The following is a 24,998-nucleotide window of genomic DNA, read 5'->3' on the forward strand; positions in this document are numbered from 1 at the left end:
ATCTATAGAACCACAAATCACAACGTTATTGATCATATTATGACTAGACAGAACATCATCAATTTACATTTTAATTCCTTTAATAGATTTCTAATACAAAAATGAACGTGTTTTTCACCATGCAGCAATATTCTGCATTGAGACATTCGCAGAGCTTTCCTATTGGTTAACTTTTCTGACCTCTGATTTGCACAGCTTAGAGCTGTCCCATTAGTGTGATATTTACAGGGCTCTCATGATGAGCTTCCATACTGAAATGCCACACTGTCATATCCAGTATCCGCACTCAGATTTGGTTGGTTAGAAACTGATTTATTTAAAAAGAATAAACAAATAAGGAAAGACAGCACACGACCTTCACTACAGCCCGTTCTCCAACCATGTGTAACTGCTGGCATGCGAACGCACCTTCGGAACATTGTGTGTGTCAGGTTCCATTTCCAATTCATAACATAACATCATTCCCCTTCAACAATAATAAATAAAAGAAGAAACCCATCACATTGAATGAAGGAAACAGAAATAACTTGAACAAAACGTGAAATAATAGGACAAAGCACCTGTCAGAGAAAACAAAAAAAAATACATTTGTTTAACAATATAATCTAACATAAATTCAAAGGAATATAGCACCCATTAACATAACCCTGAATTTCATCAATATACCTAGAACAAAACTTGAACTTCATACCTTAGTTCAAAACGTAAACAAAGAAAATGGGGTGCAAAAATAGGGAAAAGAATGGCGCTCAGGGTACTGATAGGCCAATTAAATCATTAGGGGTAGCCTACACAAGGGAAAACACCCATCCCTCAAGGGTTTAAAATAAACCCAACAACGATTTGCACAAAGTGAGGCCCCCTTACCAAAACAATTTTTACTTCCACAAATTATGTCAAGAAATCAAGTGAGTACAGTTCAGATCAAATAAGTCAAAATCCAAGTGAGTGAATTCAAGGGAATGCAATCAAGAAATTTCTCATCAATCAGTATGAAGTCCAATCCAGTTCAGAAATTTAATAGGTCGCAATATAAAAATTTGTTACAACAACATCCATGAAGATACACTCCGAGCCAACACGTGTTACGTCATGGGGAATTCTTCTAGTCCCCAGCGACTTCTTCAGGGCTCTATATTGTAAATAGTTGGTATTAGAAACCAAAATGCTCAGACTCTATGATGCAAAATATATAACAACTAGAGAAAGGTCCCATTCAAGCTCAAAGAAAACAAAGTAACTAGAGAAATGAGAGGAAAGTGAAATTAATGTTAATAGAATCCAATATTAAACCAAACTAAGTTTAAACCCCCAATACACCAACTACAGAGAGAAAAGAGGTGCTACCAGTCACCCTAAAAATTACATGTTCACCACTAATTGCACTCACATCTACTGTAACAGCCCGTTCACCGAAATCACTCCTTACTAATATCAAAGCACCCTGTAAGTGTTATTCAGGCATCAAAACGAGTGAAACTATTTGTGAACAGTTACAGCTAGTCTAACAATGACAGTGTTGTCATTACCATACCTTATAAGTTTCCGATTTTAAAGTTTACTGAAAGTCTCTTTCTCTCTTTCTCACTCTCAAGAGGTGAGTACTGTTTCAAAAGTGACTACTCGATAAACAACATACCTAATTTAGCCAAAAGAAAGCACAACATGCCAATAAATATATCGCTAACGACCGCAGTTTTGAATATAAATAGACAAGTGGACATTACATGTCTTACGTTAGAATCCAAGTTTATATGTGTCTTCAGTAAATTGAAAAGGCCGTTTCATTCTAGGCTATAAAGATAAAATACAGAAAAGGGGTCGAATATGTAAATCACGTTAACAAATCGTAACAAAATTTCTAAAGCCCAAAGCCGTTAAGGCAGTATTATATTAACCCCTACTTTCTTACCTATCAACATTGCACGCAGTGTAGAGTGACGCCCAAACATTACAAGACACCGTGATGCGAGTACGCATATGCGCGTCTGACACTTCCGGGGAATAAATCCTCCCTGGAAGCGCGACGTCACCTCGCGCAACAACAGAGACAACGGACTGAAGTCCGTTGTTCCACCAAAGCGGCGTTACGGGGAGCAGCGCCACATTGGAGGTCCATATCTAAATACTTACCCTATTTTTAGGAAGTACGGACAACCAAGATATACATACCTACTAATAGAGAAAAGGTACCACACAACAAGGAAATCAATAAAAGTAAATGAGAATATCGGAGATCATAATTTACTACAACGCCACTGTATAATCCTCGTACAATTCCACATAGTGTATGCCAGATGGACAAACAATAATCATGTCCTATATATACAAGTGTACAAACAAGTAAACTGGTAAGTTTTCACTGCGACACTCACCAAACAATAACTTAAATTCGAAAGGGAAACAATTCACATAAAATACTAACCACTAATCGGTTATGTCACCAGGTCGTAGCAAAACACCTGTGTCTAGTAACACATGTTGCCAACAAAATTGTACTTAAGGGACTTGCCAATGAAGAAATTTTAATATGAAAATATGAGAAGAAGGCCAATTAAGAAAGTGTAAGTAGAGGTGCGAAGGTTAATGAACAGTTAGTTCAAAACGTAGCCTTTCAGATATTTTGGTAACATCGAACTTCTCTTACATATTTGTCTGTTGTCCAAGTCAGAAAACTCAAAACCTGGGGTATCAATTGCAGGATTCATAATGCGTGATTCACCCTCATTTAAGTTTGCATAAATATCACCATCCCTGAGGTCACCACCACCTGTTAAGCCTTCTCAATCTGAAACACGTCTAACTTCCTGACTATGCTCCCTTCTGCTGCCGATACCTTCCTCCCCCAACTAGCAATTTCTCTTCGGGTTTCCATGGTTAAACAACCTTTCATCTCTCCCTCACCAGCTGAAGTTTTACTTAAAGCTGCATTTCCTTTGCTCCACCATTTACCATTCTCAACCATAACAGCATGGTCGGAGACCTTGACTACTCTAGTGGCAAGGAAAAATTTAGAAGTGCCTCTCTTTCTTCCTCTGGGTCTTTTTATTTTTACCAAATCCCCCACACCAAAAAATATATAATTGGTCCTATGCAAAACATAAAAATTAGATTTAATTTTGAGCTGTTGTTCCAGTACCTTGTCCCTTACTGTCCCTGCGCTAGGCAATCTACAGGCTGCTTCCGTTTTATCTAACACCCACTTGGGGGGAAGGTCACACGATGATTGTCTACCCCTTAACAAGATAAACAGAGGAACTCCTGTGGTTGAGTGTGGTGTATTGCGGTAACCCCATAATCTATCACGCACAGTATTGAAAATATCCATCCTTGCAGCAATAGCTACTTGAATACTCTCTTTTATCATCCTGTTATTATCCTGTTCACCCTCTCAACCATGCCATATCCCTGAGGACTACATAAGGCAACTGTAAGATGTTTGATTCCATGTACATTTGAAAGTTTCTGCATGACTCGAGAATTAAATTGCACTACAGTTGTAACAATTGTTTGGGGACACCCTTCTCAATTGAACAAGGAAATAAGAAATTCAATGACAGTCACTGTCTTAGGTTCCCTCAGGAATTTACACTCAACCCATTTAGAATGTTAATCCACTACGACTAAATCGTATCTCATTGTGACTGGCAGATCCAAACTGGGCCCTCACAAAATCCATACCGAATTTCTCCCACGGCCCCTTTGGGAACTGAACCGGACATAAAGGAGTGTTATAAACTCTCAAGTATTTGTCAGCCTGACTGCAGTCAGGACGTCCACCAACCCACATATTAATCTTGTCATCCATTCCAGGCTACCAATAAAATGCACAAATCCTCTTTCTTGTGCTCGTCATGCCAGAATGACCATGATGAGCCAGACTCACCAACCAGTTCCTGAGACTGTTTGGTGGAATAAACTTATTTCCACATAACACCAAGTCACCCTCTACTGACAATTCATCCTTGACTTTGTGGAATGGCTTTACATTATTTTCAATATACCTCTCATGTGGCCAACCTTTGACAATAAAGGCTTTCAACTTGTTCAAAGTATTATCTCTTCTCACACAATCCAGCTATTCTTGCAGTGAAATAGTTTTATCAAGTACCGTGATACCATCAACCACTCCCACTACACACTCTACTTCCTCATCAACATGCTCACCCTCCTGATATTTTATTGGACATCTAGACAAAAAGTCTGCTCTGGTATTCTTAATTCCTGGAATATGTTTTACTTCAAAATCATATTCATACATTCTTGCGAGTAATCTGACTAATCTGTGACTAGCTTTCCCAGAATCCTTTTCAGTAAGTAGAGACACTAATGGTTTGTCATCAGTAACTACAGGACATGTTTGTCCCCACAAATAGGGAGCAAAATGCTTTGTTGCCCACACACATGCTAAAGCTTCTCGTTCAAATGTACTGTAATTACGTTCCGCAGCCAATAGGCATCTTGAAGTATAAGCTATTGTACCCTCTTTACCTTCAACTGTTTGTTATAAAACTGCCCCTAATCCAATCCCACTGGCATCAACTGTGACAATAAGACGTAACCCTGGCGTTTCAATGATGAGACCGTTAAGGTTAACAAAAGCTTTGTTCTCATCAGACCCCCATATAAATTCAGCTCCTTTCCTAAAAAGTTTCCTGAGAGGTTCAGTTTGCAAAAAAACATTTTCAAGAAACCTAGAATAATACTCACTCAATCCAAGAAATGAACTGAGTTGATCTTTGACTTGGGGTTCAGAACTTAGCGTAATTGCATCAACCAATTGGGACTTGGGCTTGATACCATCTTAGAATAAAACATGACCTAAATATTCTACCTGAGGTACCACAAAACTACATTTTTCTTTTTTAATCGTCAAACCATTACTTTCAAGAGTGCCTAAAACTTTGTCCACAACTATGTGATCCTGTTAATTTTCAGTGAAAATAAGTATATTGTCTTGATAAGCTAAAACACACTCATTTCCACCAAACAGCTCAAACATAAGTTTTTGAAACACTGATGTGGCTGATGCCAACCCAAATGGCAGACGTAAAAACGTATATCAACCATATGGTGTGTTACATGTGGTCAAATGTCTGGACTCCCTACAAAACTCAATTTGATGATACACTGCATGCAAGTCTGTGTTGGAAATGAACTTTGCCTTCCCCAATTGTGTTAACCATTCCTGTATCCTAGGGTGTGGAAAACAGTCTACTAATATATTTTTGTTGAGGGATCTGAAATCCACACAAAGACTCAAGTCCCCATTTTTTTTTTGTGGCCACAACAATTGGAGAGGCCCATTCAGACGAATTGACAGGTTGAATGACTCTGTCCCAACATAATTTATCCAAATGTACTTTCAACTGATCCCTGACACTCAAAGGGATATTTCTTACTTTATATACTACAGGAATTGCGTCTTTCTTTAAAATAAATTCATGTTCAAATCCTCTCACCAGACCAAGGAGATCTTCAAATAGGCTTTTATGCTTTTCACTAATTTCATTCATGCAGGTAGGCAAAATGGTTGGCTCAGTCATAGAAATAGGATGAGTAGTACCCGGTCTCAATATCGTTCCAAGTGCACCTTGATCTTTCCAACCTAAGATATTATAACCTTTCCTTGCCACATACATTTTTGAGGTTATCAACCTATCCTGAAAACTAATAGAAGCATTCAAGAAACCCAACAAGTCAATATTATGTTCCCCAAAAGCAACAGTACCTACATCCGGAGGCAACAAACCAGATGAGGCCCAATCTACAATGTTTCAGTGACAATAGAAATAGGTGACCCAGAGTCAACTTTAACTTTAACTTTCACTTTGATTTTGTCAACAAATATGTCACAAATAGGGTCACTAGTATGATCTGTAATTGCTTCTAACATGTTAACCGACAACACAACTCTGTTATCAAAATCATTAGCTAATTCAACTGCGTTATTTGCACTTTATTCTTTTATCAAACCTAGCTTTTGAGTGTTTCTACAAACTTTTTCAAAATGACCTATTTGCCTGCATTTAAGGCACGACCTATTTGTGGCCGGACAATTCTTTGCATTGGCCAAATGGTTATGAGATCCACATCAGAAACAATTGCTATAAGTTCCACTTTTCCTTTGATCTTTTCCCATCGAATCAGGTGGTTTAGGTCTGGTACTTATGGCATTAATATGCTCGGTGGTTATGTGTTCCTTTCCTGCATTCAGTTCTTTTGATGCTTGAATCAACCTTTCAATTCCTCTTGCAATTTCTAATGTTTCAAGTAAATCCGGATCACGACAACATAATAGTTTCTCTTGAATGCGTTTGTCAAGGCAATGGACTACAATTTGGTCTCTGAAATAATTGTTCAAGTCACCATCAAACCTGCAGAAGCTGCTAGTACCCTCAATTTAGCCAAAAATGTATCTATTGATGAAAGTTGCTATTGTCTCCTGGTAAAAGCGATGACAAGCAATGATGTATGTAGCATTTTGAGGAAGCACAAGACAGACGCACAATCCAGAATCTCATGGCACGAGATGGATGCACAATTAGTAATCCCTTTTCCGGAGGTAAGTAAACAAATTACCCAAAAAATATATTACTGGTAGTCTCTTTATTTTAAAAATAGCGGCCGCGCCATGCACTCACCTGACAAATCAGTGTTGTTGGGGAGTGAGGTGTCAGGACAGGCATACTGGCTGTGTCTTTTAGCGTATAACTTAGGTAACGTTTCCCTTGTCGCCAGTGAAACCTGTCTTATCCAATGTCCGCACACAGATTTGGTTGGTTAGAAATAGATTTATTTCAAAAGAATAAACAAATACGGAAAGACAGCACACAACTTTAGTGACAGCCCGTTCTCCAACCAAGCGTAACTGCCGGCCTGCGAACACACCCTCGGAAAATCGTGTGCGGGTCAGGTTTTAGTTCCAGTTCACAACATAACGCACACACATGGCTCCAAGAACCCTCTGTTTTAGTGTCCTTATCCATTTCGCCATTATCTCATTATTAAGGTATTCATGGAGCTCCAATGCTGTAGATCTTGCTGCTTACCAAGAGGGCCCCGAAGCAACTGCTTTTCTCATTTTTTCCATCTCGTTTTGCGCTCAGAACATCATAAATTGTGTTTTTTCAAAGGACTTATGGTTGTTGGGTGACTGGTGGTGCCTCCCCATGAAGCCCACAGTGCACTAGACTGCTCCTTAGTTGGGCCTTTCTCTTATGGGCTAAGTTTGAGTAGAGATGCAAAGCAGAATGAAGTCTGTTGACTAGAGTAAGGAAAAGTAAAATGAAAGCCGCATCCATTTTTCTAGTATGTTGCTGCTCTTCAATAACTGCTCATAGATTAAGACAGACTGCTACATAGGGCTCCCCAACAGTTCATTCTCCAGCCATGTAACCTATGTGCACAGAGCTGACTTCTATCCTTGTCATTTATCTCACTGTTTACAGAACATTACAACCATCACCAATGATCAAGCACCCAGAAGCCAGTGCAAAATGTTCTTATGTATTTTTTGTTAAAAGAGGAAATAGTCGACAGATTTGATCCACCAATTGATTTGTGCGATTTGTTTTGGTGCTGAGATATCAAATATTTATGACAAGGATATCTTTTTCTTAAAAACTGGAGTGTGTTTTTTTTATTTTAAGTAGTTAGTCTGGCCCAGGTAATAAGCTTAAAATAAGCCCACGACAAAATGCTTTAGTTTAGTGTTTATATCAATGAGCTAGGTTTCTCTGTAAGAACCCGACAGCCATAAGGAATATAGGTTGCACTAAGTCTTTGCATCTGAAGGCTAACCGTCTGTTTCCTGTGAATGCTACAGCACATTGTAGTAGTGGAAAGGCTGTTGCAGCCATGCAGAAAACATTTCTTTGGAACTCCTTGTCAGTTGCCCTTCTTGACACAGACAACATTTGACAATGGTGCATATATGTAATCTTCTACCTTAGTTTCTTAGTATAATAAAAATCTCTCCTAACAGCTGATTGTGCTTTTTAGCATAAGTGGGATCCTTCTTGTGGCCCTTGCACATCGAGAGTGGCATGCGCCACGCTTCACCCCGCTGCCTCTCAGTCTTGCTCTCTGCATTGAGCTTTTCATCTACTACATCAAACCATCAGTTGATATTATAAACATAGTGTATGTAGCTCACTCAGTCCATCAAAGTTCTTGTAAATGTTTTGCCCAGAGTTACTTAATACTAGGGCAGAAGACAAGGTTAAAAAAAATCACTTCTGAGCACAGCATCTAGTCTCTGGCCATAGTTAAAAATATACCCTCAGAGGGAAGCGAAACAGGTTTGTTTATTTAAAGAGCGCATACTCACTTACATATGGAGTATGTTGGTGCTACCTGAATTGGATAAGTTCCATTAGCCCTATTTAATGTAAAATGTCTTTAGGAATAGGTAGCAGAGAAAACTATATGTATCCAACATATTGGGAAAAGAGGCAGGTTTTTAACTTTTTCCTGTACTGAAGTAGGAAATGCTCATAGCACATGAGTATTGCAGTGCTATTCCAAAGCGCTACTACTTTTGACTGTGAAGGGTGTGCTACCCGGGCTTTTGTTCTGGCTTTTAAGGACTGTAAAAAATCTTAGTTTGAAATCTTTTTTTCCCCAAATTGAAACCCAAATACAATCTGCCAAATTGACACTGTCATACATTTTTCTTAAACATTGAGCATCTCTCTCCCTCTCCAAACCCACCTCCATAATCTTTAATTCACTGTTCTCTTCATTCATATCGTCTCTTGGACCCACATTGCCACATTGGTTGGAATTTTAATATATCAAGCCTCTATATGTATTCCACCCATTCCAGATTTTTCCCCAATTCCAGGGACAAGCTCCACCCATTCCACCATCATACACCAATCCATGTCTCACTGCTATGCTCCTAGATCTGGGGCCTGTCTGGCACCCCAGGCCTTTGCAGTGTTCCGTTTTGACACTTCTAGACCCACCGTCATCCATATCCTTTGTGCTCTAGTGACATCAGTCTTGCCCCAAATGTTTGGAACACATTGTTTTGCGGGCACAATCATGCCCTCACCCCCTACCACCCTCAGGAATTCCACCACCACCGCCCAGTATTCCTGCAGCACAGGGTGGACCCAGAATATGTGAAAGAAGTTACCTGTCTGTCTACAGGCACGCAGACATTGTGCGTCCCCACCCATCTCATCTTTACAATTGTTGTTCGAGCATAGTACGAGTGATGAAGAATTTGAATCTGGATTAACCGAAATCCTGATGGTATGTCAATCTCTTTGGGGGCTGCCAGGGCCTCCTTCCACTCTTCATCATTCAAGTCTCCCAACTCCCTCTTCTACTTTTCCATTAACTTCTTCAATGCATCTGGAGAGTGATTGAGTAATTTCTTATATGTCAGTGATGTGGTCTTTCGGGCATATATTAATATAATAGTGTTTCCACTGGGGCTGAGGACTCTGGAAGGTCTGTCCCCTTCAGGAGTATCACTCTGAACCTGTGTTGGATTTGAATATATCAATAGACTTTGGAGTACGCTAGCTGATATTCCCACTGCAGGTCAGTCCACTGGGTGACATCGCCCTGAACCCAAATCTCGCCCACCTTGGAAATCCCTATAAGGTGCCACTTGTCAAATCCTGGCTGGTTCCACAGCATCTTCTGTATATCTGCCTCCCATAATGGAGTCACCTGCGTAACCTTGTTTTTCCACCCCTGGAATGCAGTGGTCTGTCTCTAAAGTTTCACAACTGTCCGCGTGTGGTCTGGTCAGCCACCTTACATGGTATCTCCATATAAAGCCCTTATGTATCCCTGCGGTCTCAACCCCACCCTATCCATTCGGAATGCTAGTTCTGACATTGGGAGGAAGGACCAGTGATTTGTCGTACTCAGCTCTGCCACTTAGTAGTATTTCTAGATATATGGTACCATAATGCCCCATCATACAAACCGTTTGTCAACTTGGGTATTGCTATACATAATGGGCCTCCGACCCATAAGTGTTTGGACTTCTTCCTCAATTCCCTTGAAGTACAAGTTGGAAACTTTGTAGGAGTGTTCTGCAAGGCGTAGATGAATCAGGGAAGAGACATCACTTTGAACAATGCTACCCTGCTTAATAGTGAGAAAGGCAACAATCTCCAATGTCTTGCAATCTGTCTTAACCAGTCAAACAATGGGGCACGATTATTCTTTAAAAAAAAAAAAAAAAAAAAAAGAAGCTTCTCGAATCTCGTGTAATATAGCTCCCCAACTAGTAGAAACACATGGTCATCACCACCGCCATGCAATCTGGTGGCAGCTGCAACACCTGGCCCTTAAGTGGGTAGAGTAGGGATTTATGTTGGTTTATGGTATAACCTGAGTATGATCTGCATCAACTGAGCTATGGTTAATTCTGGATCAGTCACATAAAGCAGCAAATCATCTGCAAATGATGATACTTTGTCTTCCCATTGCCCCTCCCGTTGCATGTTCCTCACCACCGTGTCCTGGCAGATCCACACAGCCAAACGACTCAAAGGCCAAGGCAAAAATTAGTGGGGTTAAACGGCAGTCCTGCCTGGTACCTCTTTTGGAGTCTGAATTCCCGGGAGCGCCTGCCGTTCACCTTCACCTGTGCAATAGGGCCTGTGAAAAGAAGTTGAATCTATTGTATGAAATGAGGGCCAAGTCCCAACTTGGCATTACAGCAAAAATGAGTCCCTTTCCACTGTATCAAATGCAATCCTGGCATCCAATGACAGCACTAGTGCCTGCTTCTCAAGTTGTCTGATTGCCCCAATGCACTGTGGAGGTAGCGAAGGTTGAGAGTAGCACTATGGTGGGGCATAACTCCTGTTTGATCCAGATGGATCGGAGACTAAATCACTTTGCACAGGGGCATAGCTGACAGTTTAGGCAATATTTTAACATCTGCGTTAAGGAGAGATATCTGCCTATAGGAGGCACAGTACTCCAGTGGTTTCCCTTCGTTATGGATGACTACAATGGTAGCCAGTCGTTGATGGTGTTGCAGAGCCCCCTTTTTGTACATATGTAATAAGTCAGGCCAGCTTAGAACCTTTCATTTGATAAAGTTCGATTGGTATTCCATTAGGGCCCATGGCTTTGCCTGACCGAGGCCTATGTCATGGAGAAAGTTCTGTGCGTCTTCGGTCGTATGCACCGCCGGGGAGTATAGGCGGACATAATAGTCTGCAAATGTTTCAGCCAAATGGCTGTTGTCCCTTACTAGCCCTCCCTCACTTGACTTGACTTACAGTCCCCAGCATCAAGTCTGATCCCTTTTGTCTAGACAACCCAACAGCTTGCCTGTTTTATTTCCCACCTCATAGAGGCGATATTGTGTAGCTCGATGAATCGCCCTGGCGTCATCTGTCACCAGGTCCTGATATTCCCTCTAATTTAAAGCTAGTGTGTCGTACTTCTGGGTTATCTATTGCTGTGCGAAAGCGTTCCTGTAATGCAACCTCGTTCTCAAGTTCCCTTAGGTTTTTTCCATTTGTCTATCTTAAACCGTGCGATGAGGTAAATAGCTTGGCCTTCAACTGCAATCTTGTAGGCCTCCCACAGCTTTTGCGCCAACTTAACTGAGGGCAGGTTTTCTGTAAAAAATAAAAAAATAAAAAAAAAAATAATAATAATAATTAAAAAAAAAAAAAAGTTTCTTGCTGTTAACCCTCCCCCTTTAGTATGTTGCTTCAAGTACCAGGATTGATAGGAGTGATTCCTCCTAGGGTCTTCATTCCAAAAAAAAAATCTTGCCCATATCGGGGAGTGGTCTGTTGTTCCCCTCGCCAGATGTCAGACATCAGAGTAAAATTGTGTATGTCAGTGTTGTGTGAGAAGGTAGTATATTCAGGACCGGAGTTTGAAATCTCTAGCAGTGTGTAGGGATCTACATTGTGCTTTTTGTAATCAGGAAGGAGGGTCCCAAGTCGTTCTAAGACCTACAAGCCAGGATCTTTTTCTGTACTGTAGACAGTGAATTTGAATAAGGGTGAGAGGAATCAACCTAAGACTTAGCAGTTAAACAATTGTGGCTCTTTGAAAAACGTATAGTGTAAGGGTGCCCCTTTTAGGCAGCTCTACATAGTTGGAATTACATATGTCCTGAGCGGATTGAGTGATTGCATTAGCCTTTGTGTAAAGGATAAGGTAAGAAAAATCTATTTCAGAGTAAGGCGTTTGAAGAATTGAACTTTAGTCACTGAGGTAATATACATGGAGCAATTGCCCAACGAAATGGCTCCGAGAGAGACTTAAAACACACCAAAGGTAATCTGAGTAATGCTTGTAGTACATTTAGCCACTGGCAGTCACCCAGAGTGGCATTCCAACCCATCTCACTATGCCACCTCAGTTTGTGCCCAACCATATGCAAATCATCTTTACCCTGCTCAAATAGGAACAGTTAAGCCCGAACTGGGAGGCGAGGTCCTCCCTGAGCCGGAACACAAGCAAGCCAAGACCGATTTTGCCCTGATTGGGGCTCTTTAGTGGGGGTAGTTAAATTCCAGTGGCATCGTGAGCATGTGAGCCACATTTGAGCATGCTCCTGAACACATGCATGTTTAAATCAAACACACAAAGGGTGATGGGAGGAATGCTTGCAAGGAACCTAACCAGTGGCAGTCACTCAGGTTATCATTCCAGCCCATCATTCTTTTGACCACCATACCACCTCAGTTTGGGCATATGCAAATCAGTCTTGACTCTGCTCCAATGGCAACAATCCAGCCCGAACTGTCAGGCCATGTACTTCCTGAAGTGGTACACAAGCAACCCAAGTCTGTTTCACCCCTGATTTAGGGCTCTTCAGTCTGATGTAGCTTGGTGCCAATGGCATAGTGAGCCTGGGACCTACCTCTGTGTATACTCTTGGCCACTTAGGGTGTTGCATCAAACACAGAAAAGGTTATGGGGCAAGGTTCCCAAAGATTAACTCTAGATGACGTAAATAAAATTTCAGATTTTGACAGGTTTGATGTCGATAAATTCCTACCCATCCAACCCTTATTAGACTCTGTGTCCTCTGCATGCATGAAAGTGGTTATCCAAAAACGATGCATCAAAGTTACCTGTGGTCTTAAGGTAAAGGCTGAAGAGAGCAGGGAAGAGTGTGGATCCCTGTGGTACGTGCCAGTTCAATACTTTAGTCTCCGAACTAAAGACCCCAGCTGTATTATTTGGGTTCTATCTGCTAAAAAGGATGAACCAAACCACCCACACCTGATCTTTATATATGGTGGACTCTAGTGTGGAAGGAAACCGACAAGTCTAATAAGACATCTGCCCTTGAATTGCCATTGTCTTTAAGTTGTCCTGAGCAGCGATCACCAACACCACCACCACCTCAAGGCTGAGGCCCGGACAAAATCATACCTGTGCTTCATTCATGATGGTATTACTTTCCTCATAGTCCTGGAGTTGATCCCTAACCACTCTCCTTTAATAACTTTGCCAAACAAGGCAACAAAGAAATAGGGAAAAAGTTCCCTGGATACTCTGTTTTAGGCCCAGTTTTCTGAGAAAAGGGTGAGTTGTTGCTTTCTTAAACTCACTTTGGACTACACCTGTCCTTAGGGATGAATTAATCATGTCTGTAATATAAGGGCCCCCTCCTGTCTAGTATCATTTCGCAGGTGGGTCTGGGTAGATGTCCTAGGATGGCATGCTGTGATCCATTAGAGCCTTACATGCCTTCACAGAAATACGAGTAAACACAGTGAGTTTACCTTGCTGATACTTTCTTGTTGGCTTCAAGATTTTTTCTAAATCCTTTGCTCTTTCTGTAGCCTACCTACTCCAGCTGGGCGAAGTTCTCCATAGAAGTAGCAAAGTACACACAGGTGATCTTTCCAAGTCATTTACTGTGTCTGAGTGAACTCAGTGTCTTGTTTCTGCCTACATATTATATTGAGCCTGCTTTAGCCGAAGGACCTTTCACAAACTGCTAAAATCCCAGGAGGCTGAAAGCCAAGTACTAGTGGGTAATTACTTCTGCACCCCTTTACTGATTCTGCTGTCACTGTTAATCTCTATTAATTTTCGTCTCATTCAAGCACAGCAAACTTGTCCCTCTGCCTCTATTAGAGAGAATTAATATAGTAACAAAGCCCAGTTTTTTAAGATTTCTGTATTTGCTTCAGCCTATTTCTGCTTGTGCTATAGCGTATTTGTTTAACCTCAACAAATCTCTTATCAACACTTCAAAAAAAAAGAAAAACGTTAGGAAGTCTTTTTCCGAGGAGTATGAATGGTTTGATATTTGTGCTTTGCGTTCCTACTTCTGGGCAGATGTAAAGGTTTGCCTTTCAAGTCACAGCAGTTGTCAGCGGTGAGCTTCGTCCCACTAAAACATCTTTCCATCATAATGTTCCTGGTGTATCCATGATCCTTTTACTGTGTTGTGACAAGGGAATGGTATTTGATGTAGACTCCTTTTAATGGCATGCTGGCTTTGAAGTCACCATGGTGTCTTTACTGTGCTTAAGCTCAGGGTGAAATTTTTTTATTTGATATATGAAAGGGCAGAAGGATTGTTGTTGTACCATTACCTTTGTTGCTGATGTGTTCATGCGTGTGTGGGGGACTTAGAGGAGCAGAGCCACTGACTGCCCCTGAGGCGATTGTTCATTACAGCAAAAACATCTTTGCCTTCGGAGGGTTCAGATGAAGGAAATTAGAGGATTTTGGTGGCTGAAAATCAAGTCTGTTTTCAAAATTACACAAAACTAGATTACGGTTTCAGAGGCAGTATTTTATGAAAGGGACTGAAAGCCCAAACCAAACAATGTTCATAGGAGATTTGTGTGAACTAAGAAAGTAATGAATTCTTGAATCGACCCTGGAGGACACATTATTGAAAAGTAGTTGAGGAGGAGGACCTCGGGCAGCAAGCCAAATATAATCAACATCAAACATAGGGCTGATATAAGTCAGCAGTGGATGGGGCTGGAGATGCTGTGGGATGACTCTTTAATTGGATGTTTCATAGTATTAATTTCTGCAGATTGATTTTAAAGATTATGAACTAAGGACTATTTACAGTACTCCCATTATTAAATAATATGTATTGCAAATAAGGGCAATCTTAGTAGAATGTACATGAGGTGAGGTGTCATATTTTAAAGGTAAAGTATATACCGTAACCCTTCAGTGTATTTAGAGAAAGCTGAGATTAACTCATTTGATGTAGGTTGGGAGAAAAGAGACATTTTTCAGTGGACAAGAAGTAGGGACATGATGAAACAAAGGAAGCACTCAAGTGTTGTAGAAGAATGTGAAAAGAAGAAATTAGGTAAAAAGCTTTTTTTTTTTTTTTCTTTCATAACTTCAGTGTCACCAAATGATTAAGGTAATTGGCCATACAATTCCCATAATTATAAGCAGTGCTGATGTAATAATGAGTGGTTCCTGGAAACCTTTGTTGCGTGAATGGTTTTGTTCCGCTTATGTACGTTCAGTTCCCTTGTGTGTGCTCAAGTGTCCAGACTCCATGTGTTGCTTGGTAAGCTATTTTATTAGTTTCTCATCCACAATTTTTTGTTATTGTGAAAAGTGTTCCTAATTTTTTCTAAAATGAGCATAACATTTTAAGGATTTAAAAGCTGGAACTTTGTAAAACTTTGATTTTTGAAGTCAAATTCCCATGACCTTGTCATGCAGTGTTTGGAGAGTCAGTCATCAAAGTCTGAAAGGCAACATGTACCTTTTCATGTCAGGAGCGGAAATAAATCACCAAGTATTTATGGATCTAGTGTCACAGAAGGTGCATAATTGTTTCTTGAGTGTGATCTTTTATGAAATGTAATTTATTGTTCAAAATATTTTTGAAGATGTCCTAACCAAAAGTTATTAGCGTGCTTTATGATTAAGATTTGAAACATGTTAACAGGATAAAGAATGTCTAGAGGAGTTGCTACAGAGAATTTAGGTTACATGTGGTGTTTGAACTGAAATGTTTTGAATATATGTTTGTTGACTCTAAAGCATTGTGAAAGGTGATCAAATATATGGCAAGGGTCTAATGTGCTCTGGCAGGGCGCCCTCCTAGAAAGGCTAAAATACATCTCATAAAATGTCCACTCATAACAAAGTTTGAGACAACACAAAAAAGTTGAGATTGTAGAAAAACTGCTCTGCCTCAGGGCAAGGGCTGGCCTACTCTGCAGGAAGGTCATTGTGTACATTACATTATGTTTTTATGTCTTCGTTTGTCACATGTTTAGGCTACAGAAGAGACAGAAGATAGGGAAACACTGGCGCTGATGGCTGCTCGTAGTGAATATGAAGGCACGGCAGATGGAGAAACCTACATTGAGAAATACACACGTGGTGTATTGCAGGTGGAGAACATTCTGAGTCTCGAACGACTAAGGCAGGCAAGTAGTATGCATCCAAGACCATCTGATGTGTTAAACAAATAAAGCATTAACATGTTAAGGCATTTCTGCTATGCTTTTACAGGTTAAACTGTAAAGTTTTTAACAAATTTGATTATATGTTTTTGCACACTGGATGACAGTCACTGAGCTTGTGGTCTGGTATATAGCTCTCTAATGGATGTTAGTGAAAACTTGCTGTGCTGTAACAGTATGGTAATTGGCAGCTGTGGTGGTAAATATAAATATCGCATATCATCTACTGCTGCTGTCGCGACTGCAGTGCCTGATTGGTTTATTCTGCAGTCTAGACACCTTATGGTATTCAACTATTACATGTTGAGAGAAAATGTAATTGTTTTACAAGAAGTTGATAGCACTCCATTATGATTTTTTATAGTCAAACCACATCTAACACACTTTCATATATGTTTGAGAGTATTAGGTGAGTTAAGCCATCCAGTATTTCCCACAATCACTGAGAACCTACCACTGCTTGGAGGGTGAGAGAGTTTTGTGTAAGACTCCATCATATATGTTGTGTTATCTGTTTCAGTTACTTAACATATTGCAATATAAGTCCAGAATTGAATGGTATACCCACATCTGTAATCACTGTGTGGAAGTCCTGTGTAATCACATGGGGATGTGGTTGTCTCCTTCCGCTGCCTAATGTTTTAAGATCAGTTTTTTGTGCACACAAGATTTTATGATTCTGTATCTGTGATATCTGCTTTAAAACAAAATGTACCCTGGATGTTACCACTATAGGTTCTTGTTGCTTGTGCAAATGAAGATATGACTGAAATATTGGGAAACAGAAGGAGATTTTGAATATACCGTTCCTGACTTTTTACCTGCTTATGATTCGCGTCCTGGCTCATATCAATCGCTTTTCAGTCAGCTAATTGCCATTTCGATGTATGTTGTTCCATACTAAAAGATACATTCTGGAGTAAGAGCTACTGTTGAATCAGGTCGAACACTTTATGTTGACATTTTATTTGAGCAAGTTGTCCTTGATCAGACCATGGAGATTTTACTTTGCTGCTCACTGAGGTCAAGTGCTGTTTTTGGAGAAAAAAGTGTCCCCAAAATAACTCTAGGCTGACTTGCAGAAATACTACCCCTGGAGCCAAGCTAAGAAAAGGTGTCTCCTTCTGGCATGTCATTGTTCTATGGTATTTGTCCTTGAAAAGTAGTGTATTTAGGAGGGGATGATAATCTTTAGCAATCCCTTCTGATATTGAGTCATTCTAAAATGTCTTGAGCCAGCCAGTAGCTCAAGAGTGTCTTTTTTTCTGTAGGTTGCACGAGCCACATCTGATGAATATAGCTTGCAGCCGCTGTCGGCTCCCCTTTCTTTTCTTGTTGACAATGAGCAGTTCGTTATTGTAATATACAAAGCCCCACTCCCCCTTGCCTTCAGTTAAGCTACAAAAATCTTCTTTATTCATCACTGCTTGTTACTAATCTGCTGCACCATTCTCTGCAGCCAACTCCAAGTGACATCAGCATGATACTGCTTTCCAGCATGCACAAAGCGAATCCTTCCAATAAAGGAGGGGGAGGTGCTTGACACACTTTTTGGTCATTGGAAACAGCAATAATTCTGTTTCTCCACAGTACACTGATTAGGACATCATTAGAGAATATTTTGTAGAGTAGGCTGGAGACATAGGTTCTCGGTTTCTGGGCAAGTGATCAGCGTGCTACTGTAACTGATTCCTTGCTGCTATGCTATTGTAGACCACCTGCTTTCTTCACTTTGAAAAGTGTGTTTCTTTAAAAGCGGTACTCATGCTGCAAAATGCAGGTCATCCGGAAAGAGGATCTTGTCATGCTACAATTTTTTCAGGAAGGGCAGTACACTCTCAAAGTATACTCAACTCCTATATTTATATATCATAAATAATAATTTATTTTCTCATTTTGACATTTTCCCAAAACATTAAAAAAAACTCATTTTATATTTCTGATCCATCATTAAAAAAGTCAATTTTTTAGTACAGTTTGAAGTTTGCGAGTTGACTGTTACAAGGTACAGCCTTTAAAGTTCGATGTTTACAGTCAACACATTTTGTGGGCACCCGCTTCTTCAGGGCTGCAATGCGATCAATAGCATTCAGTTAGGATATATCTTGTGATTCAAGATATCAATATAAATGGAGCAGAGGCCAACTGCTATATAATCAGTCTTAATAAAACATCACAAAAGCAATCCTTTGCTGAGATACATATTTGCAAAAGGTAAAGATTCACAAGGGAATTTATCATAGTCCAAAAGGTCAGTATAGTCAGATGAGCATCTGTTTGTAAATATTTATTTGATGCGCATTACTTTAAAAACAATCTGTAGTGTGCGACATTTATACAGGGAGGCAGTCATAATATCCTATACCCACATTGTGTCTCGCAAACATCTGTTTGGTATTTAGTGTCCATTATGAATTACCAGTAAGAATGTTACGTTGCAGAAATCCAAAATCTTTTTGCCCAAAAAAGGGAAGAAATTCAAATTTTTGTTTAGATATTTCATATAGTTTCAACTGAAAGTTAAAGGAGCAACCGGTAAGTGGACCAAGCAACAAATTCACAGGAGTAAGATAATATCCTTACTCATTGGTAAAGCAGCATAGAGAAAAATATATTTTAACATTACCGATCGGTCAATGAAAAACGTCTGCCTGAAGTGCTTGACCCACTTTTTGTTAATTGAAAACTACAACAATACAACTTCTCTACAGTACAATGCTGAGACATCATTAGCAAGAATGTGGTGCAGGAGACCCGCATTCTCTTTTCTGGACCTTTGTTCATTGTGCTACTGTAACAAGTTTAATGCTGCTATTGCAAGCCATCTGCTGTCTTGACCTGGCAGAGTGTGTTTCCTCAAAGTAGTACTCTTTACTCAAGCTTCTGAATGCAGGTCCCTCAAATAGAGGATCTTAGCAGTTTGCATAGTTGTGGAAGAAAGTGACATGAGTTACAAGGCAAGGCGGCCTTGCTAATCTTCACTTACAGCATTACGCAGTGCAGGCTGCGGGATCGTTATAAAATATTTGGTTCCCTGCAAGTTTTTTAACAAATTAAGTGCCTAGTAAATTGTGAGACAGAATGTGAATGTAGTTTGTAACCCTCCCTCATTCGGGGGCAATTCAGGCCCCACTACTTAAATTGCACAGAACATACTATGAAATATCTCAAATTCTAACTGCAGATGTTACTAGGAGTGTGAAATGCACCTTGCAGTTCTAGGAGCCTTGCTCAGAATATCTGCATTCTGTCTTTAGTAAGTCTGTTCACTGCAGGCAGAATAGTAATTTTTCCATGGCTCATGTTAAAAATCAAGCGCATTGCCTTTGTCTGAGATGAGGGGCACCTTTAACTGGTTGCACACTAGGTAATTGCCAGTCCCTCTCACAATAAATATGCTTTCCATGGCCTGCAGGCAGGTGCAGTGAGTGCACCCGTCTGCAGGGTGATGCATGGAGAGTCCATAAGATCCCCGTTCCTCCTTTCCAAGACGTGTCGTTTGGGAGCATCCTGACTGCACCATCTCTGTTGCACAGTCTTTGTGCTTTCTGATGGCGTTTTTGCATTTGTGCCTGTGTCTGTAATTCCGCACAATTGCAGACACATGGTGTACCTCATTTTCATGGGACCACAACTGCATGCAAATGAGGGTACACCCCCTTAAGATTGCCCCAGCAGCACTACATGTGCACCAGTGCAGTCTGCACATGGGTCTGTGGCATTTTCTGTAATATCAAAATGCCTTAGGGGCACAAAATTAATAGAGCAGCTCTACATCATATGCTTCCCAATTGAAGTGTGGGAATGCTGAAGCACGAGGAATTTCCTACAGTAGGTTCTATCCTCAAGTATGAGCGTGTTCTCTGTTGCAAATATAAAGAACACTATAGGACACCAGCTCCTTTGGCTCACACTAGCCACTTTGCAAAGCTTTCATTTGTGTTCTGTTCAAGTGCATGTAGAAAAATCGAAATCCGGCGAGTATAAATGCTCTTTTGTGTTTAGAAGGTTGTACTTGTGTAAACAAAAAATAAAGACAGGTTTCCAGTGGCTGGAAACTATGTGAAATAGCCTAATGCTAAATTATAGGGAATTTAGCAGTTCATGAATTTTGCCTGCATAATTAAACTTTCCTCCATCTTAATAAACCATTTTCTCACCCTTTCAATCCTATCTCTTCAGGAGTTCCTGAGTGCTTGTACAAGTGACATAATGGTAGGGCACACTCTTAAGTCACCCACCGCTACCTTAGATTTGGTAGTAAACGAGGGATAGAGTGAACTTGGCCTGGTACTTTAACCAAGGGCTAAAGTGATTAGGCAGTTGGCAGGACCACTGGTGCAATAATGCAGAAAGGTTGGTTACATTGTGCACAAATAAAAGTCAAATTATGCAGTATAATAGGCCATTGTGCTTCCTTATTTTGACATTTTCACACAGGTTATCAGTATTTGGCCCAAGATTTCACCTCACTAATTTTAGCTTAACACCTAAGTACAGCAATAGAAAGGTGACCAGTTACCTTTTGCAAAGACCCTGCTGCGGCGCTGTAAGAGGCGTGGCAGTGTTTTTAGTAACTGTTGATCCTTTTGAGATAGAAACATCTTATTGTGCAAATCGTGCTGCAAGTGCTCATTGCCGACGAGTCATATATTTATTTTCAGTATAGCCATGTGATCCTCCACAGGCATCTGGTTTTTACTTACGTTAAACAACTATTATCACTTTCAGAAAATGTTGATTTTTTTATTTTTGTGCTAAATTAATTTTAAACCTCCATCCCCACTGTATCACATTGACTACTAAAGATCTGGCAAGTAAGCGCGACCATAAAAGTATCTTGGACAAGCTCACTGCAGTAGCAGTTGAACAGCACCGATGTTCAGAATTTTGATACCACCTAGGCAGAGTCACATTTTGTTCCTTGCAGTGCAGAATTACATTTGCTGCTCATACAAGCTGGCGTATATTTAGTGTTTAACTGTAAACCTAGCCCCACGCTTGAGACCTGTGCCCAGTTAATTTGTGAAAGAATGTGTGCTGGGGCCCAAACGTTTGCTCAGACAACAGCATCTGGCGTCATCAGATGTTGGATACCAAGTCTGCGTAGTTTTAATTCTACCTCGTGTATCTTTCATCCACCACCATACACTTCCTTCCCCTATTTATGCTACTCCAGCAGGCTCTTTCATCCTTGTGTTATTTCTTTCTTCCTGTTTTCATGTATTTGTCCTCCACCTTCTTTTCCCCTGTTGTGTTTTTATCTCTCTTGGTCAGGGTCAAAGTCTGAGGAGGAAATATAAGTCCTGTTCCCAAAAATAACTGCTGGTGGGCCCAGCCTGCAACCACCGGCTGAAATTAACACTGTCTGTGCCTTTTCTTATGTGATCAGCAGAGTTGCGACTAGGTCTAGCTTTCCTAGTTCTTGTAACGCTCCCACCTCGATACCCAATTCTCTGTGTTTGGTCAAGAGGTGATGCCATGGTTTATGGCTGCATGGTTTGTTCACAAGCACCACTCTTCCATTCAGGTAAAGCTTGCCATTCTGTTAAATTAATGTGGTTATGGGGAGAAGGATTGAACATTACTAAAGCTCTCCCCATTAGTTGTCCTTCCCAAGTATTTGCTCAAACCACTCTCCTCTCATGGCTTTGTGCACTGCAACGTGCCCTGGGCACTCATAATTACAAGAGAATGGCTTCCGAAGAGGGTACTATTCACCAAGTGCAAAACCACTGACAAAATGTTACGTTTTTTGTAAATATTAGGAAAAGCATGTATGAAACATATAGACAAATGTTTTTTTTTTTTTTTAACAAAAAAAACTTTTTATTGATTTTTGACCTTATAACACACCCAGATTTGGTACAGAGCCAGCATGAAAATGTGTTTTTAAAATGAATAGTGTTTTGGATCGGGAGCTGCACATGCCATTATGTGGAGATCAAGCTTTAACAGACATCTGTTTACCTCATGTGATGATTTAGGAATGCTAAATAATATTGATCCACTACAGGCTGGATCATCATTTGCAGTTTAAATGTCTTTCCCAGGTATAAAGTAAGGTTCAGTAGAATACTATCAAATTTTGCTGCATTCTCACTATTTTATATAGAATGTATTTTCATCCTTTCTCTAGGCTGTCACTGTCAAAGAAGCTTTGTCCGCCAAGGTCCGACATATACGAAGAAGCATTAGCACGCCAAATGTTCAGCACGTAAGCCTGTTTCAAACATTTGTGAAAGACTTCAGTCTTGTATGTAAATACTATTTGTGATTGATTCACAGGCAAGAACATTTCACCCGCTTTTCTATTCTGCTCTGCTTGCTGCTTATTAGCATCACTCTTTTGCATGCCACGTTCTGACCCCTGACATAGTTTATTATAGATGCCCCACATTCTCAAAGTAATGTCCACCCTTGCCTACATTGTCACTACAACACTGCCCTTTACTCATCCCAGTCCTCCAGGATGGTTAAGGTATTTTTCTACTTTCAAATTAGCAGGATGAGAAAAAGAGAGAGATGCTGTTTTGCTTTTCACTAATGACCGAGCTGAAACACTCATGCACTGACAACAAATCTCTGGAATGTGCATCTTAGTTAAAAGGAAACATTTATTATTTCACTGCGCAAGGTTCCTAAAAGGAGATTAGCATGTTGAAAGCACACATTTAAAAACGGTCACAGCAATGAAATGAAAACATACACAAATGATTCTCCACTGCAATATACCCAGCAAATATATGTATCTATATTATAATGCAAAGCAAATAATTAATAAAAATGCATCATCGTTGGGCCTGTCATGGGCTTCATCTTTCTCCTGCCAGCAAGCCGATGACCCCGTTTGACTGCGAGAAAGATAGATCTCTACCCTCACGGGAAATATATCAGGCATTCAACATGTAAAATCCTGATTGAGGTTTCTGAATCTCCTACTGTTGATCTGGGTCTCTTTTATATCTTTAAAAAACGAAGAAGGAGCTTTCTGGAAAAAACCCTTCTGCTTGTGCAAGAAGCATTGAAAAATGCTAACTAATGTAGGTAAGCTTTGAAAATAACACGTTGGGATCTGGCCACAATCCCAAGGTGATAATTAAAAACAAGGCCGTTCCCTGCCATCTGAGTACATTCTTATTAGCCAAAGCCCTTGGTGGGAACAAGACAGAATGCACGTTGTACAACGTGGAAAATCACTTGCAGCTTTTAACATGGCAGTGTCTAATGCTAAGATAAAGTCAATAGGCAGAATGAAGCTAAGGCTAAGCTGAATACAAAATGGAGTCTGTAACTGGTGAACACTAGACAGCTAAGCCAAGAGCAAAATGGTAAAACACGAAGTCAGTGGTCAAAACACATATTTCACTACAGATGCTTCTGTCAAATTATAGGATGATTCATAGGCTGTAATAATTTAATAAATTGAGATTACAAATGGTAGCAGTGGGTGTTGTTACCAGCACATTCTCACTAGTATTAAGGTTGTGAAAAAGAGTATGAAGGCAATACAAATACAAAAATGTTTGTAAAAGGATGCTGTGCTACATCAGACAACACCTTTGTTACCCAAAGGGTACAAATTGAGTGGGATGGAATACCTCACTCACTGAAACTGGAAATAGTCTGGAGCACACCATAATAGGTGAAGTGGAGCAAAGGTCCAATTGATTATAGTTTATAGGTGTGGCACTTGTTTGCTTATTGTGTTTACAGAAGTTTACATCTCCATTTCCACAAGTGTTAACTTTTGCTATAAAAACAAATGCAGAAAGGTCCTTGTGATAACAGAACCAGGAATGTCACAGAAGACAACCCACAGTTTGCACAGTAGTTGTGGAAGACCACTTTGGTAGATATGGACACAGCCACCACGTGTTTCATCCCCTAGACTATTAAAAGGCATTTGTATACAAAAAACAGCTTGTCAGAAGGTAGTAGCTAATGAAGATTTGTAAATTACAAATCATTGTGTACCACTGTTTAGGTAGCGTAACAAGTTATGACATCGCTATAATTCACAAACATAGTTGTAAATTGTGCTGGAAAGTCAAATAAAGATCTTGCACTAAGGAGGGCTTGAAGCTGTTCCTGGTCACAGAACACGGTGTCACTTAATATCAGTACTGTGTATATTTACTCTTCTGGTGTACTCCAGACCATTTCCTAGTTTCAGTAAAGAAATTGAGTTATTCAATATAGTTGGTATACAGAATGTACCATGTGTGTCAATTTAAATACACTTTGTTAAAAAGTGAAATGCATGCTGCCTTCTGGCCATTCAGATGGTCTGTATCATTCCTGACCTGCTAACAATCCTGTTGATTCAGTTTCCTCAGTGCACTGATTCTCCTGACGCCTGGGTAATGTTATTCAAGCTTTACCACCGAGGTCATGCATTACACTGAATTTGATTTCATAAGATTGTGTGACTCTACAATGAACAAACTCCCAGTCTGATGTTCTACTCTCTTCTATTTTGTTTGATTCAGGCATGACCTTAACTTCTGATAGCATTAGCCTGCCTGCTGTTCATCATCATAATTTATTATCTGTTTTTATTCAGTTTCC

At 40.1% G+C, this 24,998-nt stretch overlaps 1 protein-coding gene across 3 annotated transcripts in view; it reads left to right on the forward strand.

Moving 5' to 3' along the window:
* The window catches only part of KIF13A (kinesin family member 13A), a 733,240-nt gene that overhangs the window by 602,515 nt on the left and 105,727 nt on the right, over positions 1–24,998 (forward strand). For all 3 annotated transcript variants that reach the window (XM_069218350.1, XM_069218331.1, XM_069218342.1), the window contains 2 exons: positions 16,239–16,391; positions 22,567–22,644. In XM_069218350.1, the coding sequence (XP_069074451.1) occupies positions 16,239–16,391; positions 22,567–22,644 (231 nt within the window). The remainder of the gene's footprint in view (positions 1–16,238; positions 16,392–22,566; positions 22,645–24,998) is intronic.

The sequence above is a fragment of the Pleurodeles waltl genome, chromosome 2_1, assembly GCF_031143425.1.
Source record: "Pleurodeles waltl isolate 20211129_DDA chromosome 2_1, aPleWal1.hap1.20221129, whole genome shotgun sequence".
Lineage (NCBI taxonomy): Eukaryota > Metazoa > Chordata > Amphibia > Caudata > Salamandridae > Pleurodeles > Pleurodeles waltl.